The 13,251-nt window shown below is 39.7% G+C and overlaps 2 protein-coding genes, 1 long non-coding RNA gene and 1 pseudogene across 4 annotated transcripts; 2 read left to right on the forward strand and 2 right to left on the reverse strand.

Annotated features, from left to right (window-relative positions):
* The first annotated feature begins 454 nt into the window (after positions 1 to 454).
* LOC148918185 (G-type lectin S-receptor-like serine/threonine-protein kinase At2g19130) lies at positions 455 to 7,227 on the forward strand (annotated as a pseudogene). Its single transcript, XR_016126088.1, has 5 exons — positions 455 to 1,823; positions 6,437 to 6,545; positions 6,648 to 6,698; positions 6,808 to 6,973; positions 7,087 to 7,227. The product of XR_016126088.1 is annotated as a G-type lectin S-receptor-like serine/threonine-protein kinase At2g19130 (transcript).
* On the forward strand, positions 1,922 to 4,399 carry LOC148918186 (G-type lectin S-receptor-like serine/threonine-protein kinase B120). The gene is made up of 5 exons (XM_089050356.1): positions 1,922 to 2,101; positions 2,254 to 2,451; positions 2,654 to 2,891; positions 2,984 to 3,134; positions 3,241 to 4,399. Exons 2-5 carry the CDS (start codon positions 2,316 to 2,318, stop codon positions 3,550 to 3,552), a joined length of 837 nt encoding a protein of 278 aa, XP_088906482.1. The 5' UTR covers positions 1,922 to 2,101; positions 2,254 to 2,315; the 3' UTR covers positions 3,553 to 4,399.
* Positions 7,228 to 7,287: 60 nt separating the features above from the next.
* Positions 7,288 to 13,194, reverse strand: LOC148918187 (uncharacterized). The gene is made up of 3 exons (XR_016125824.1): positions 12,990 to 13,194; positions 12,861 to 12,903; positions 7,288 to 7,568 (listed from the first exon to the last, which is right to left on the reverse strand). It is a non-coding gene; the product is annotated as an uncharacterized LOC148918187 (long non-coding RNA).
* Positions 10,577 to 12,805, reverse strand: LOC148918188 (uncharacterized). The gene is made up of 3 exons (XM_089049804.1): positions 12,596 to 12,805; positions 11,590 to 12,370; positions 10,577 to 11,202 (listed from the first exon to the last, which is right to left on the reverse strand). Exons 1-3 carry the CDS (start codon positions 12,803 to 12,805, stop codon positions 10,898 to 10,900), a joined length of 1,296 nt encoding a protein of 431 aa, XP_088905930.1. The 3' UTR covers positions 10,577 to 10,897.
* Positions 13,195 to 13,251: the final 57 nt, after the last annotated feature.

Here is a 13,251-nt window from a genome sequence, read left to right on the forward strand (position 1 = left end):
AATGTTCAGCTGGTATTCAACTATTGCAATTTTTTTGTGCAGCCATGGATACCAAACCTAACCCAAATGGTTGAATATTCTTAAATTGGATTTACCTTACCACCCCCTCAAGTAGAGTTTTTGAGACCGTCCTCCAAGTAGAGCTTAGTAACGAAAGTGAGAAACAATAATAAAGAAATTGGGGGAGCCACACACGTGTTTCGAGTAAAATACCAGGAAACTAAGCTAGTCTCTCTCTAACATTTTAATACGTGAAGTATTTGAATTGAGTATCCCCTAGATGGAAAAAGATGTTCTTTGAAAAGTAACATGTATGACAAAAACATAAATTATTTTGCTTCTAGACACACCCATCACAAATTCACGAAATAAAAATTATAAGAAATTCAAAGTAATTGGCATTCGTGAAAGTATAGTGAAAAATTTATCACAAGTTTGAGAGCGATGCTTAATTCTCATTGTTGTCATTTTAGACGCATGACATTATCTTTCTTGAGTGCAAATTCATAGTGCAGCCATGGATACCAAAACCAACCCAATGTTGGCGTTTATAGTTGTTTTATTGTGCCTATTTCTCGAGTCCCGTATCTCCTTTGCAGCTGACACCATCACTGCAAACCAATCTCTCTCCGGTGACCAGACAATCGTCTCCAGGGATTTTGAACTGGGTTTCTTCGAATTAGGTGGCCGCCACTACATGGGTACCTGGTATTCCGGCCGAGTGGTATCTGCGAGTACCATAGTTTGGGTGGCAAATAGGGAAAAACCTATCTCTGATAGATTTTCATCGGTGTTGAAGATCAAAGATGGCAATTTAGTTCTCTTTAATGAGGCCAAAACTCCAGTTTGGTCCACACATTTGACCTCCACCACCACCTCTGCTTCTGTGCAAGCAGTTCTTTTAGATAGTGGAAATCTTGTCTTAAGAGCTCATTCTAGTTCATCTGAGTTTTTATGGCAAAGCTTTGATCATCCAACCCATACATGGCTACCAGGAGCCAAGATTGGATTCAACAATGTTACCAATCAAACCCAAATTCTCACTTCATGGAAGAACTCACGGGACCCTGCACCAGGTCTTTACTCTCTTAAGCTAGACCGAAGCAATTCATATATCTTTCTGTGGAATAGGTCTAGACAGTATTTCAATAGTGGATCTTGGAATGCAAGTTCAAATCTTTTCAGCTTGGTTCCTGACATGAGGCATAATTACGTCTACAACTACTGCTTTGTTTCAAATGAAAACGGAAGTTATTTCACCTATTCGCTTTATGATCCTAAGAAAGCATCTCCATTCATGATGTCAGTATTGGGGCAGGTTCAGCAACTAATTTGGTTTACGCCTTCCAGGCCACGGAAAATGTATTGGTCTGAACCAAGACAGCAATGTGCAGTTTATGCTATTTGCGGGGCATTTGGGAGCTGCAATGAAAAATCCGGGGTCTTGTGTAATTGTTTGATGGGTTTTGAGCAGAGGTCGCCCCGGGATTGGGCTTTGCCGGATTACTCTGGTGGGTGTCAAAGAAAAACCAATTTGCAGTGTGGGAATTCAACAAGTGTTATTGGGACAAAAGACCAGTTTCTAGAAATGCATAGCATGTCAATATCTGAAAATGAACTGCATGTTAAGGTTGGGAGTGCTAAGGAATGTGAATCAATCTGCTTAAATAACTGCTCTTGCACTGCATATGCTTATGAAAGCAGTAACGCATGTTCAATTTGGATTGGAGATCTCCTGGGTGTGCAAGAACTTGTGGCAGATGATGCTGGTGGAAGAACTTTATACATCAGACTTGCAGCTTCTGAGCTTACGTATCTTCAAAGTAATAAGGGAATAATTGTTGGTGGTGTCTCTCTTTCTCACACACAAACACACTCGTGCATTCACACGGATTCTATAAACAAATTATCCATGCTCTAACAAAGACTGAAACAGGACGCAGAGGAGGAAGTATGGTGTGACTAAAATAAATTATGGTGCTGAAAGTGGAAAGAATGACACAGAACTACCAGTCTTCGGTTTAAAGAGTATTTAAATGCAACAAACAACTTCTCTGAAGCTAAAAAACTGGGAGAGGGAGGATTTGGCCCTGTTTATAAGGTGACTCTTCCACCTTGTATTGGTAATTAAAGTACATTAGTTATTCTTTCATAAATATTATACTTTTTGGTTCTCTTAACAACCTTTTTCCTAATTAAGTTCGCTTGGTAGGATGGTGGTTCACTTTGTGTTTGATTTTCCGTCCACTGCAGGGGATTAAGAAGTAGCCATAAAAAGACTGTCAAAGAAGTCAGGGCAAGGACATGAGGAGTTCATGAATGAGTTAAATCTTATAGCCAAGCTCCAGCATACCAATCTTGTTAGGCTCTTAGGTTGCTGTATTGAGGAGGAGGAACTGATCTTGATCTATGAGTTCATGCACCATCGAAGTTTGGACAAACTTTTGTTTGGTATATCCTCATTCCTTCTAAGATTAATTGATTCTTTGATATTGTTGATTTCTGGGACCTCAAATTTGATTACCTTTTAGCAAGATCCTTTTCAATGCGCAAAAGTTGTGTAATGCAAGATCTTTTTCCATTTGTCCAGCATTTCATCTATAATAAAAAGAAAAACACCTAGCTACATTTTCTTCATGGTTTGTCCTATCAGATCCATCTAAAAATGCAGAATTAGATTGGGGGAAACACTTTCGAATTATAGAGGGTATTGCTCAGGGTGTACTTTATATCCACAAGTACTCTAGATTGAAAATCATACACAGGGACCTGAAAGCAAGTAATGTTCTGTTGGATGGAGCAATGAACCCAAAAATATCAGACTTTGGGATGGCTAAGATTTTTGAGATAAATCAAACTGAAGCAAATACCAACAGGGTTGTTGGCACATAGTAAGTATATATAAGACAAGTTTTTCATTCAGTTTTACTAAACCTTATGCAATCACCGGTATTGCTTACTTCTTTACCATCAATTCATGCAGCGGATACATGTCTCCAGAATATGCAAGATATGACCATTTCTCTGAGAAACTAGATGTGTTTAGTTTTGGAGTGTTGTTGTTGGAGATTGTAAGTGGAAAGAGGAATGCTGCTTTTTATCACTTTGAACATTCACCAACTCTTGCTGGATGGGTAAGCATTAATAATTCTGAACTATATACGCTCCTTTCTGTTTTATACCCTGTAAATTTGCGATTAACTGTAAAATACAAGTTTAAGTATGTTAAATCTTAATTAGGCATGGGAATTGTGGAAAGAAGGTAGAGGAATGGAGGTGATTGATGCATCAGTAAGGGAAACATGCCCCCCTGATGAAGCTTTGAAGTGTATCCATGTAGGGTTTTTGTGTGTTCAAGAATCTCCAGCTGATCGACCAACAATGGCTTCCGTAATTCGTATGTTGCAGAGCAATGAAGCCACATCACTTCCACCCTCCAAGGAACCTGCCTTTTCAACTAACAGGAATTCCATACCTGTTGTTAGTTCTTCTCAATTACCTGCCGTTTTTTCCAACAATGGAGTCACCATCAGTTTGCCAGAAGGTCGATAGAGGTTCCAATATTTGTTTCCTTCCCTCAACACATTTAATGTTAGGTATATAAACTAAAAAGCCAGCGCCGTAGCCCGGAGGAAGCTCTAAGCAGCGCTATGTGTACCCTGCATACTTTTATGAACATAATGGCCCACCCAAACCTGCTGCTTCACGGGCGAAAGCCCATTGGCAGCGTCCTCCCCTGGGAGCAATCAAGATCAACATTGACGGTGCTTTCCGTGCGGATGGGAGTTTGGGTGGTTTTGGCCTTGTGGCGCGTGATCACAATGGAGGTTTTCTAGGATGCAAGATGGGTCGTTCTCGTGGGGTGTCTAATCCTATGCATGCTGAGCTCTTGGCGTTACGTGAGGGTCTGCGTTTTGCCACAAGATGGCAAGGGCGTCGCATTTGTCTTGAGAGTGATGCACAGGGGATGATCACCTCTTCTCCATCGTGGGGTGGATATCTCTCCCCTTGGTTGCTTGATTGAAGACTGTAAAGCGCTTTTGCTTGATGCAGGTCTTGTCTGCGTTGAGCATGCTTTTCGAGAGGCGAATAGTGTGGCTGACTGCCTAGCTCACTATGCTCTCTCTCTCTCTCTCTGCACCTGACGCTGAAGCTGAATGGTTGGACTCTCCCCCTGTTTGGCTCTTTGATACTTTTATTCAGGATTCTCTTTGAGTTGTGAGTTGATGTATTTTTTGGCATTCGTGTTACTCTTTCCTACCCCGGAGTTTTATCCCCTTTGGTTTTCCTTGGGAAGGTTTTAATGAGGCCACTCGTGACATGTCTGTATTTTGTAAGCCATTTTCCTATTGGAATACAATTCGATCGCTTTATTTCAAAAAAAAAAAAAAAAGCAAAACGTTGTGACAATTGCAAGAACTCAGCAATACTATTTTTGTTATATATAGTCCCCTTCCATTGAGGGACACCCTTCAGGGTATTCTACAAAAAAAAAAATCAACGATCCAAACCATCTATTTTTCAAGTCTTCGTTCATTGATCATCCTTGTAAAAAAATCACACAAATTGAAAATCATTAAGGCATCTAATTGAAACCAACAAAATTAATGAACACGATACTTTAAGAAAGTATTTAAATTTCAATAATTTAATTGAATGATTAAATGATATCGGATTCAAGTAATTTTTTGGATAGATTTCAATTTGTGTCAAATTTCCTTCATAATATTGGATAGATTTCTTGATCAACCCCTTAAAATATGGAGATGTAAGATGAGGATGAGGAGGGAGGAGGGAGGAGGAGGAAAGGAAAAGGGATTAATTGACTAAGAAGGCAAATGGAAACCAAGAAACTAGGCTGTCCTACTCACCTAAGGACCTAATAAAGATCATTGGATTAATCCAATGGCACATATAATTACTAGTTTAAACCCTCACTCATGGCAATTCACAACTAAAAGCCTTACAAAACCAGCTTATAAACTGGGTTAGCAACTGTAACTAATATTAGCACCTAAACCGCCGACTTAACTACTAATCTAAGAACCCAAAACTGATTAACAAACTGATCTAACAATCCCACAACTGAATAACAATTGAAAGGTGAGAAGGCTGCCACGTGGACCATTATTCTCTTGCCATATGGGCCAATGACATGAATACAACTAAACCAGCACCTATCACCCTGGGCCATCGGCCATCTTCATCCCCTCACTCACATGGCCCTTGTTTTACTCAAACTGGATTAGAATGTGACTCGTGAGGAAGTATGGGAATGTTATAGCATAATTGTAAATCTAACGGTAAAGTCCCAATGAGATTAAACTTTCCTTGATTTATAAAGGCGAATGATTTTAACACTCATCCTTTAATTTCATGTACTACGGAGGAGATGAGGGGATGAAGATGACTGAGGGGGAAGAACGAGGAAGAGGAAGAGAGAAAGGGGATGAAGGGGTAGATGGTGGCTGGGATGAAGACAACGTGTAACCCTACTTTCTTTGTTTTTAGTTTTATTTGTTTTTTGCTGGTTATAATAATTAAAAGAATTGTTTGGGTGAAACAAGGAGCGTGAGTGATGTCCTTGCACTCTTCAATAGCAGCAACAATGGGATCGTATTTTTCAGGCAAGCTGATCAATATTTTTTCAACAACCCTCCGGTCAGAGATCTCCTCACCAAGTGTTCTCATTTGATTCACAACTTCAGCTAGTCTGGAGGCATAATCTTGGATGCATTCAGATTCTTTCATCTTCATATTATAGAACTCCCTGCGCAAAGTCTGTAGCTTGATTGTTATGGCCTTGTTGTCACCTTGAAACTCCTTTTCTAATGTATCCCAAGCTTCTTTTGCTGTTTTAGCTCTTGTAATTCTTGGAAAAATGTCTGAAGTGACTCTGTTCTGAATCTTGGAGAGAGCCTTGGCATCTTTCATGACTTCTGCTTCGAACTTCTCTCTTTCTGCTGCTGGAAGCTGACTTAGATTCTCTGTTTCTTGAAGCCCTCTTTCAACGAAGCTCCAAAGTCCTTCTGACAGCAATATAGTTCTCATCTTCACCTTCCAGAAATCATAATTTTCACCTCCAAAGATTGGGAGAATAGAGTAGGAAATTGATGGACCTTCTTTGGCTCCTGATGACATCTTCTAGAATTGATTTCAACCAGATATGATCGGACGCTGCTCTGATACCAGTTGTTGGTTTTGTGATGGAATATGAAATGCTAGAAATATGAGTTGCTTCAGCAGAGCTTTTTGTATTCTGATTCACTTAACTTCTGTTTTCAATGAAAGAACAAATATTCTAGAGAATGCTTCCTAGAGAACCTAAAAGACATTGCATAGGAACTCTACCAAATTAATTAAGGACAGGTACAGCTGCTGTAATAAATAGAGATATTCTAGAGAATGAAGGAAGTGCATTAATTCCAACCTTAAGTTCCTGCTACTAAGCGCTTCCTTGTGATTGCAATAGTCTCTGGAACAGCAGGATTGCTTGCAATAATTTTTGGCTATTTTTTGTGAAAGAAAACATTGGGAAAGGAAAGGTACTGCTAATTATTATGGAAGAAAACACACACCCACTCATGTGCAGGCACACCAATTCTTGTAATCCAAGCAAAGATACTCTAACAATAAGACTGAAACAGGGAGCCTGGAAGGGAGTACGGCGGTGAGACTCAAACATTGGAAAAGGAAAGGTATTGCTGCTACCTCTCTCTCTCTCTCTCTCTCTCTCTCTCTCTCTCTCTCTCACGCCATTCTTGAAATCCTAACAAATGACCATCTGACAAAATAATACTGAAATAGGGAGCACGGGAAGAAATATGATGAGATTCTAGGTAATTTTGGTGATGGAGGTGGAAAGAATGATACAGAGCTACCGCTCTTCAGTTTAAGGAGTATATTAGCTGCTACTAACAGCTTCTCTGAAGCTAATAAGGTGGGAGAGGGAGGGTTTGGCCCGGTTTATAAGGTAATAGTTTCATGGTACTACTGAGCTATAAATCTAAGAGTTTCTTTTATACATTTCTTTATATGTAAGGAGGCTGTTCTCTTTATGTGTGTGGGATTTTTCTTCCACTGCAGGGAATTTTGCCTGAAAATCAAGAAATGGCCGAACAAATATTCTGTAGATCTTTACATTGCAGAGCAACATGAACTGTATACCTAAGGTTGTTCAAAAAGCTATGACATTTATACTGCTATAGATAGCAGAGCCGGTCCATTGGATATAAGCCTGTATGCAAGAAAGTTGATGAGGCCCTATATGTATAAGTAAAATAACAATTTTTCAAATTTTAAAATTCATAAATCATAAATTAAACTGAAATCATTATGTGGAATCAATTACATTAGAACCCACAAATAGAATCAAGATCATCCTTCGTCTATTTTCACATACTAACATCTATTCAATTTTCTTTTACATACAAAAAAACTACACCCAGCAAAATGAAGCAAAATACTACAAAACCAGCAACACTCAAGAACCCAAGCAAGTACAATCATCAACCAGTAACCAACCCAGCTACAGAATCATCTAAAAATTGTCCTCCTTGCATTTTGAGCTGCAAAATCATCAATAAAACGAGTACAATCAAGTTCTTCTAAGAAATCACTTTCAATAGATATCAAAGTTAAACCATTTAATCTTTCTTGTGACATGGTTGACCGCAAGTAAGATTTCAATAACTTCAATTTTGAAAAACTTCTCTCAACTGATGCAATTGTAACAGGCAAAGTTAATAATATTCTATAAGCAGTAATTGCATTTGGAAAACAGTTTAGTCTTGTTAAAGAACTCAAAATTTCAGTGGTTGTCTTTGCCTCTTTTGGTAGAATCTCTCGTATGATTTTTAACTTTTCAAACAAATCTTTCCCATCAAGATCAGAAGACATGCCATGTTTTAAAATTTTTTCCAAATGATCACAACATGATTCTAAATTATTCGCATCGAACGAGTTTAATTTATTTAAAGTTGTTGGAGGTAAAAACTAAACGGGTAGTAATTAGACCAACTGTACATAAGCATGCATGCATAAGACAAATGTACGTGGTTCACCTGAATAATGGGCTACGTCCATGGAGAAGTATGTTCTCATTATGATAAAGACCGTATACATTGTACATAGGCTGAAGGTGAAGGCCGAGGGCTGAGGGCCAAAGGTCAAGAGGAAGGTCAAGACCAAGGTCAAGGTCAAGACCAAGGTGAAGAGCTAGTGAAGGCCAATGATCCGTGAGCTTGTAAATGGGCTCAGGGGTAAGCCCATGAGGCCCTTGTGAGCCATATGGTGCCTTAGTAGCCCGTCTGACTCTCCCTTTCTTGAAGGAGAGAGGTCTCCTTTATAATTGAGGGAGAGTCCCCTCTTCTTGTGTTTTGTCGATGTAGGACTCCCTTCCCTTTGCTTGGATTTGCTTGGGAGTGCTTGGCCAGATATTGTACAAATAGTAGTCCCCCAAGTTCCCGATTAAGGAGGTATTTCTTGATTGTGGACTTGTAGTTATAAATGCACTGGCCAAGCAATGCTTCACTCCTTCTTCGCTTTCTCGTGTATGCGTTATCGGTGCAGAGTTGTTCAGTTAGTACTTGCTAATCACCGAAGGTAAAGGTACCGAGTGTTGAGTAGCATTATTGAAGGGCATGGAGCTCGAGTCGCATGACAACCATCGAGGCATGCACTATCGTGAGGTGCAAGGTGTTGCTGCAATAATGGGTATCGCTCAGCAAGTTGGCATAGGTGCCGGAAGCTTAGAAGATTCTTCATTGGTGCCGTTCGCATGTGGCATAGGCATGGAATGAAAAGATATCTCTTGGGAGGTGCCCGGCATGCCTTGACATAGAAGATGCCGTTCAGCATGTGGCTCTGGCGCCGTAAGTGAAGAGCGTCTCCAGAGGTGCCGTTCGACATGTGGCCTTGGCTCCGCAGGGGAGAAGATTCATCATGAGGTGTTGTTCGGCAAGTAGCTTTGGAGCTGTAAGAGAGGAATGTCTCCATGAGGTGTCGTTCGGCAACACAAGAGCTAGGAGCTGCCGTAAGCTTCGGAGCTGATGCCATAAGTTTGGGAGTTGATGCCGTAACTTAGGAGCTGGAATGATGAGATGTCTCCTCCATAAGGTGTCGTTCAGCAGGTAGCCTTGACGCCGAAATTACGAGATATCTCATGGGAGGTGCCGTTCGGCATGTGGCCTTGAGAAAATGCGCTTTTCCTTCATGGGGTGCCGTTCGGTAAGTGGCCTTAAGAAGAGATGCTAGAGTTGCAGCCGTAAGCTTTAGAAGCTGATGCCCAAAGCTTGGGAGCTGATGCCGTGACTTAGGAGTTGCCGCCGTAAGCTTCAAAAGCGATGCCGAAAGCTTGAAGCGATGCCGAAAGCTTGGGAAGCTTAGGAGGCTTACTACCGTAAGCTTTGGGCCTAGCAAATGAGTAGCTGTAGTATTTAGAAAAGGCATAATTATTAAGTAATGGATACTCACATAATTTTGGAGTGCCTAATGATGATTGGAGGGATGTCAAAGGCATTGAGCGCGCCGAATCATCTGAGAATACCGAAGGCATATGCCGAATCATTGGGGGATGTGAAGACATCGCACGTGCGAATGATGCAAGGATGCCAAGGCAGATGCTGAATTATTGGGGGGATGTAAAGACATCGATGCGCCAAATGATGCAAGGGTGCGAAGGCATATGCTGAATCATTTGGGGATGTGAAGACATAGTATGCGCCGAATGATGCAAGGTGCCAAGGCGATGCCGAATCATTGGGGGATGTGAAGAAATCACACGCGCCAAATGATGCAAGGTGCCAAAGGCATATGCCGAATCATTGAGGATGTGAAGACATCGTGACGCGTCGAATGATGCAAGGTGCCAGCGGATGCGAATCATTGGGGAGATGTGAAGACATCGACGCGCGAATGATGCAAGGGTGCCGAAGGCATATGCGAATCATTGGGGATGTGAAGACATCGCATGCGCCGAATGATGCAAGGTGCCAAGGCATATGCCGAATCATTGGGGATGTGAAGACATCGCATGCGCCGAATGATGTAAGTGCCAAAGCATATCTTGAATCATTGGGGATGTGAAGACATCGCATGCGCCGAATGATGCAAGTGTGTCAAAGGCCGAAGGTTGAGGGCCGATTGTAGGAGTGCTGAGAGGCACTTTGTTGTAGGGTGCCGAGGGCACTCGAGAAGGAGAACGACATAGCCCTTCGTGTCGTTTTCCCACGACGGTGCCAATCTGTTGGAGGTAAAAACTAAACGGGTAGTAATTAGACTAACTTAAAGATGAGGAGGAGGATGATGAAGGTGAGGACCCTCTGTATGTGAGAGCATTCGGTAAGTACATAGGCATGCATACATAAGACAAATGTACGTGGTTCACCCGAATATTGGGCTACGTCTACGGAGAAGTATGTTCTCATTATGATAAAGACCGTATATATTGCACATAGGCTGAAGGTCAAGGTCAAGGCCAGGCCGAGGGCCAAGGCCGATGCCGAAGGTGAAGAGCTCAAGACCGGCGCCTGCCAAGGCTGAAGATCAAGGCCAAGGTGAAGAGCTGGTCAAGGCCAATGATCCGTGAGCTTGTAAATGGGCTCAGGGGTAAGCCCATGAGGCCCTTGTGAGCCATATGGTGCCCCCAGTAGCCCGTCTGACTCTCCTTTTCTTGAAGGAGAGAGGTCTCCTTTTATAATTGAGGGAGAGTCCTCTCTTCTTGTGTTTTGTCGATATGGGACTCCCTTCCCTTTGCTTGAATTGGCTTGGGAGTGCTTGGCCAGATATTGTACAAACAAAAGTAAAAAAGAAACCAAATATATCCTCAAATGTTTGGTATTGTTCAAACCTTCTTTTCAAAGAACCAATTGATTCATCTACAATATATAAGAAGTAATTAATGATTTGATTGTGTAGACTCATCATTAAGATTCTCATCAAAATGCCTCTTTCTATGAATTTGACGTTTTTCCACAAACTTTGGATCAATCTCCATGTTAGTAGCAATTTTTTTAGCAACAAACATAGCTTGAGAAAATCCAAATTCTCTATACTTTTCAAAAAAAACAATCAATCCTTTTATTTGATCTATAGAAACATCAATAAGCATGTCTTTTTCTTGCAATTTTTTACTAACTAAATTGACAGCATGCAAAATATCATACCATATAATCACAGCTAATAAAAACTTAAAGTTTCCAAGTCCAAGTTTTGCTAAATGATTAGCTTGAGTCCTAATTTTAGAATCATTATCTTGTTCACCTAATTGGAGTAAAGCATCTCTTACTTCTACAACTTGAAATCGTATAGCTTTAACACTTTCAACTCGACTCTCCCACTGTGTGGTTGACAATGGTTTAAGAGTTAAACCCTTTACATTATCTTTTAAAATTTTCCAGCGCTTTATGGAATGAGAAAACAAGTTATAAATACATTGTATCACACCAAAAAAATCCTGTGCTTTCCTACAAGAGTCCGCAATATCACAAAGTGTCAAGTTAAGACAATGACAAGCACATGGTGTGTACAAAGCTCAAGGATTTATATCTAATAGTCTTCTTTGTACACCTTGGTTTTTCCCTTTCATATTGGATCCGTTATCATATCCTTGTCCTCTCACATGATCAATATTAAGTTTAAGATCTTTGAACACATTTTGTAATTCTTCAAAGAGTCCTTCTCCTGATGTATCATGAACTTGTAAGAATTCCAAAAAGAATTCTTCTACTTTTATTGGATGTGTAGAAACATCCACACATCTCAATATCAAGGTCATTTGTTCTTGATGACTTATATCAGGTGTACAGTCAAGAATAACAGAAAAATACTTTGCTTTTTTAATTTTCTGAATGATTGCACTTTTGATTTCATGTGCTAACCTTGCAATCAGCTCATTTTGGATCCTTGGACTAAGATAATGATGATAAATTTCTTTATCATCAATCCGTCTCAAGTGTTCTTTCATGATTGGATCCCATTTCACTATCATTTCAATTAAACCCAAAAAATTTCCATTGCTATCTTCATGAATCCTCTCATTCTTTCCACGAAATGTCAAGTTATACTTGCCAATATATGTTACAACAGCTATTATTCTTATTAATACACCCTTCCAATGTTCTTTCTCTTTATTAATAAGCTGCTGAACATGTTTATCAATTGTAACATTTTTTTGCATTCTCATTTGCAAATCAATCCAAGTGTTCATGTTAATCATGTGCTCACCACTTGTTTCATGTTCTTTAAGTCTCACACTAAGGTGTACCCAATCATTAAACCCCTCATTAGCTAATGAGTTTATTTTTGGGCTCTTATTAAAAAACTTGCAACAAAAGCAAAACACCTTATCCAAATGCTTGGAATACACCAGTCATTCCCTATCATACTTATCTCCATTTGATAAATAACGAGTGTAAAACGTTGAGGAGAAATGTCTAGAAAATTTATCACTAGGTCCCTTCTCAATTGATAGATCTCTTCTTGGACCATTTGCCAATAATTCATCTCTTGATTTTGAATCTAGACCATCTCAAGTCCTAGGATCATAAATATCTAAAGGAATAGATTGACTTGGTTGTTCCTCCTCATTGATTACATTGTCATTTTCAACATGAGCATGACCTAAGTTTTCCACATTTTCATTAGCCTGTTCATCATGACCTACATTTTCAAGATTTTCAACTAAACCTTGTGGTTCTTTAATAATGAATTTATCAAGAGCACCTCTCTGAGATTGAGTTAATTCTTCAACTCTTCTCTTTTCTTGGCGCTTTCTATATCCAGATGAGTGTTTTCTTTTAAACATTTTTCTAATATAGCAAAATAACACACATCATAACAGAAAAAGAAGACAATAGAACCTGATTTTTGCAGCTTTCATCGATTTTGACTGTTTCACTTCAGCTGATGTTCACAAAACAAAAAGTCTGTTCAAATAATTACAAAAACAATATATGAAAAGCATTGAAAAATTAGGGATAAAGATTCACCTGATTTTTTAGGTTTCTTCTTGTAATGATATGATGGCTAATTCCAAATGCAATATAATTTCTAAATTCATATATGAGAGAGAGAGAGAGAGAGAGAGAGAGAGGTGTGGTGGAGACTGGAGAGAGCAGAGATGCACACATCTGACTTGCCAAAGAGTACAAAAGATTGCGTGTTTTGGACGGAAGACGGAAGAATCAAGAAGGAACAAATATCTGCCCGTTAGGAAATAATAATAATATTTTGGGAATAAAAAAATATATA

Source organism: Prunus mume, linkage group LG4 (genome assembly GCF_029339155.1).
Source record: "Prunus mume cultivar Tortuosa linkage group LG4, ASM2933915v1, whole genome shotgun sequence".
Classification (NCBI taxonomy): Eukaryota; Viridiplantae; Streptophyta; class Magnoliopsida; order Rosales; family Rosaceae; genus Prunus; species Prunus mume.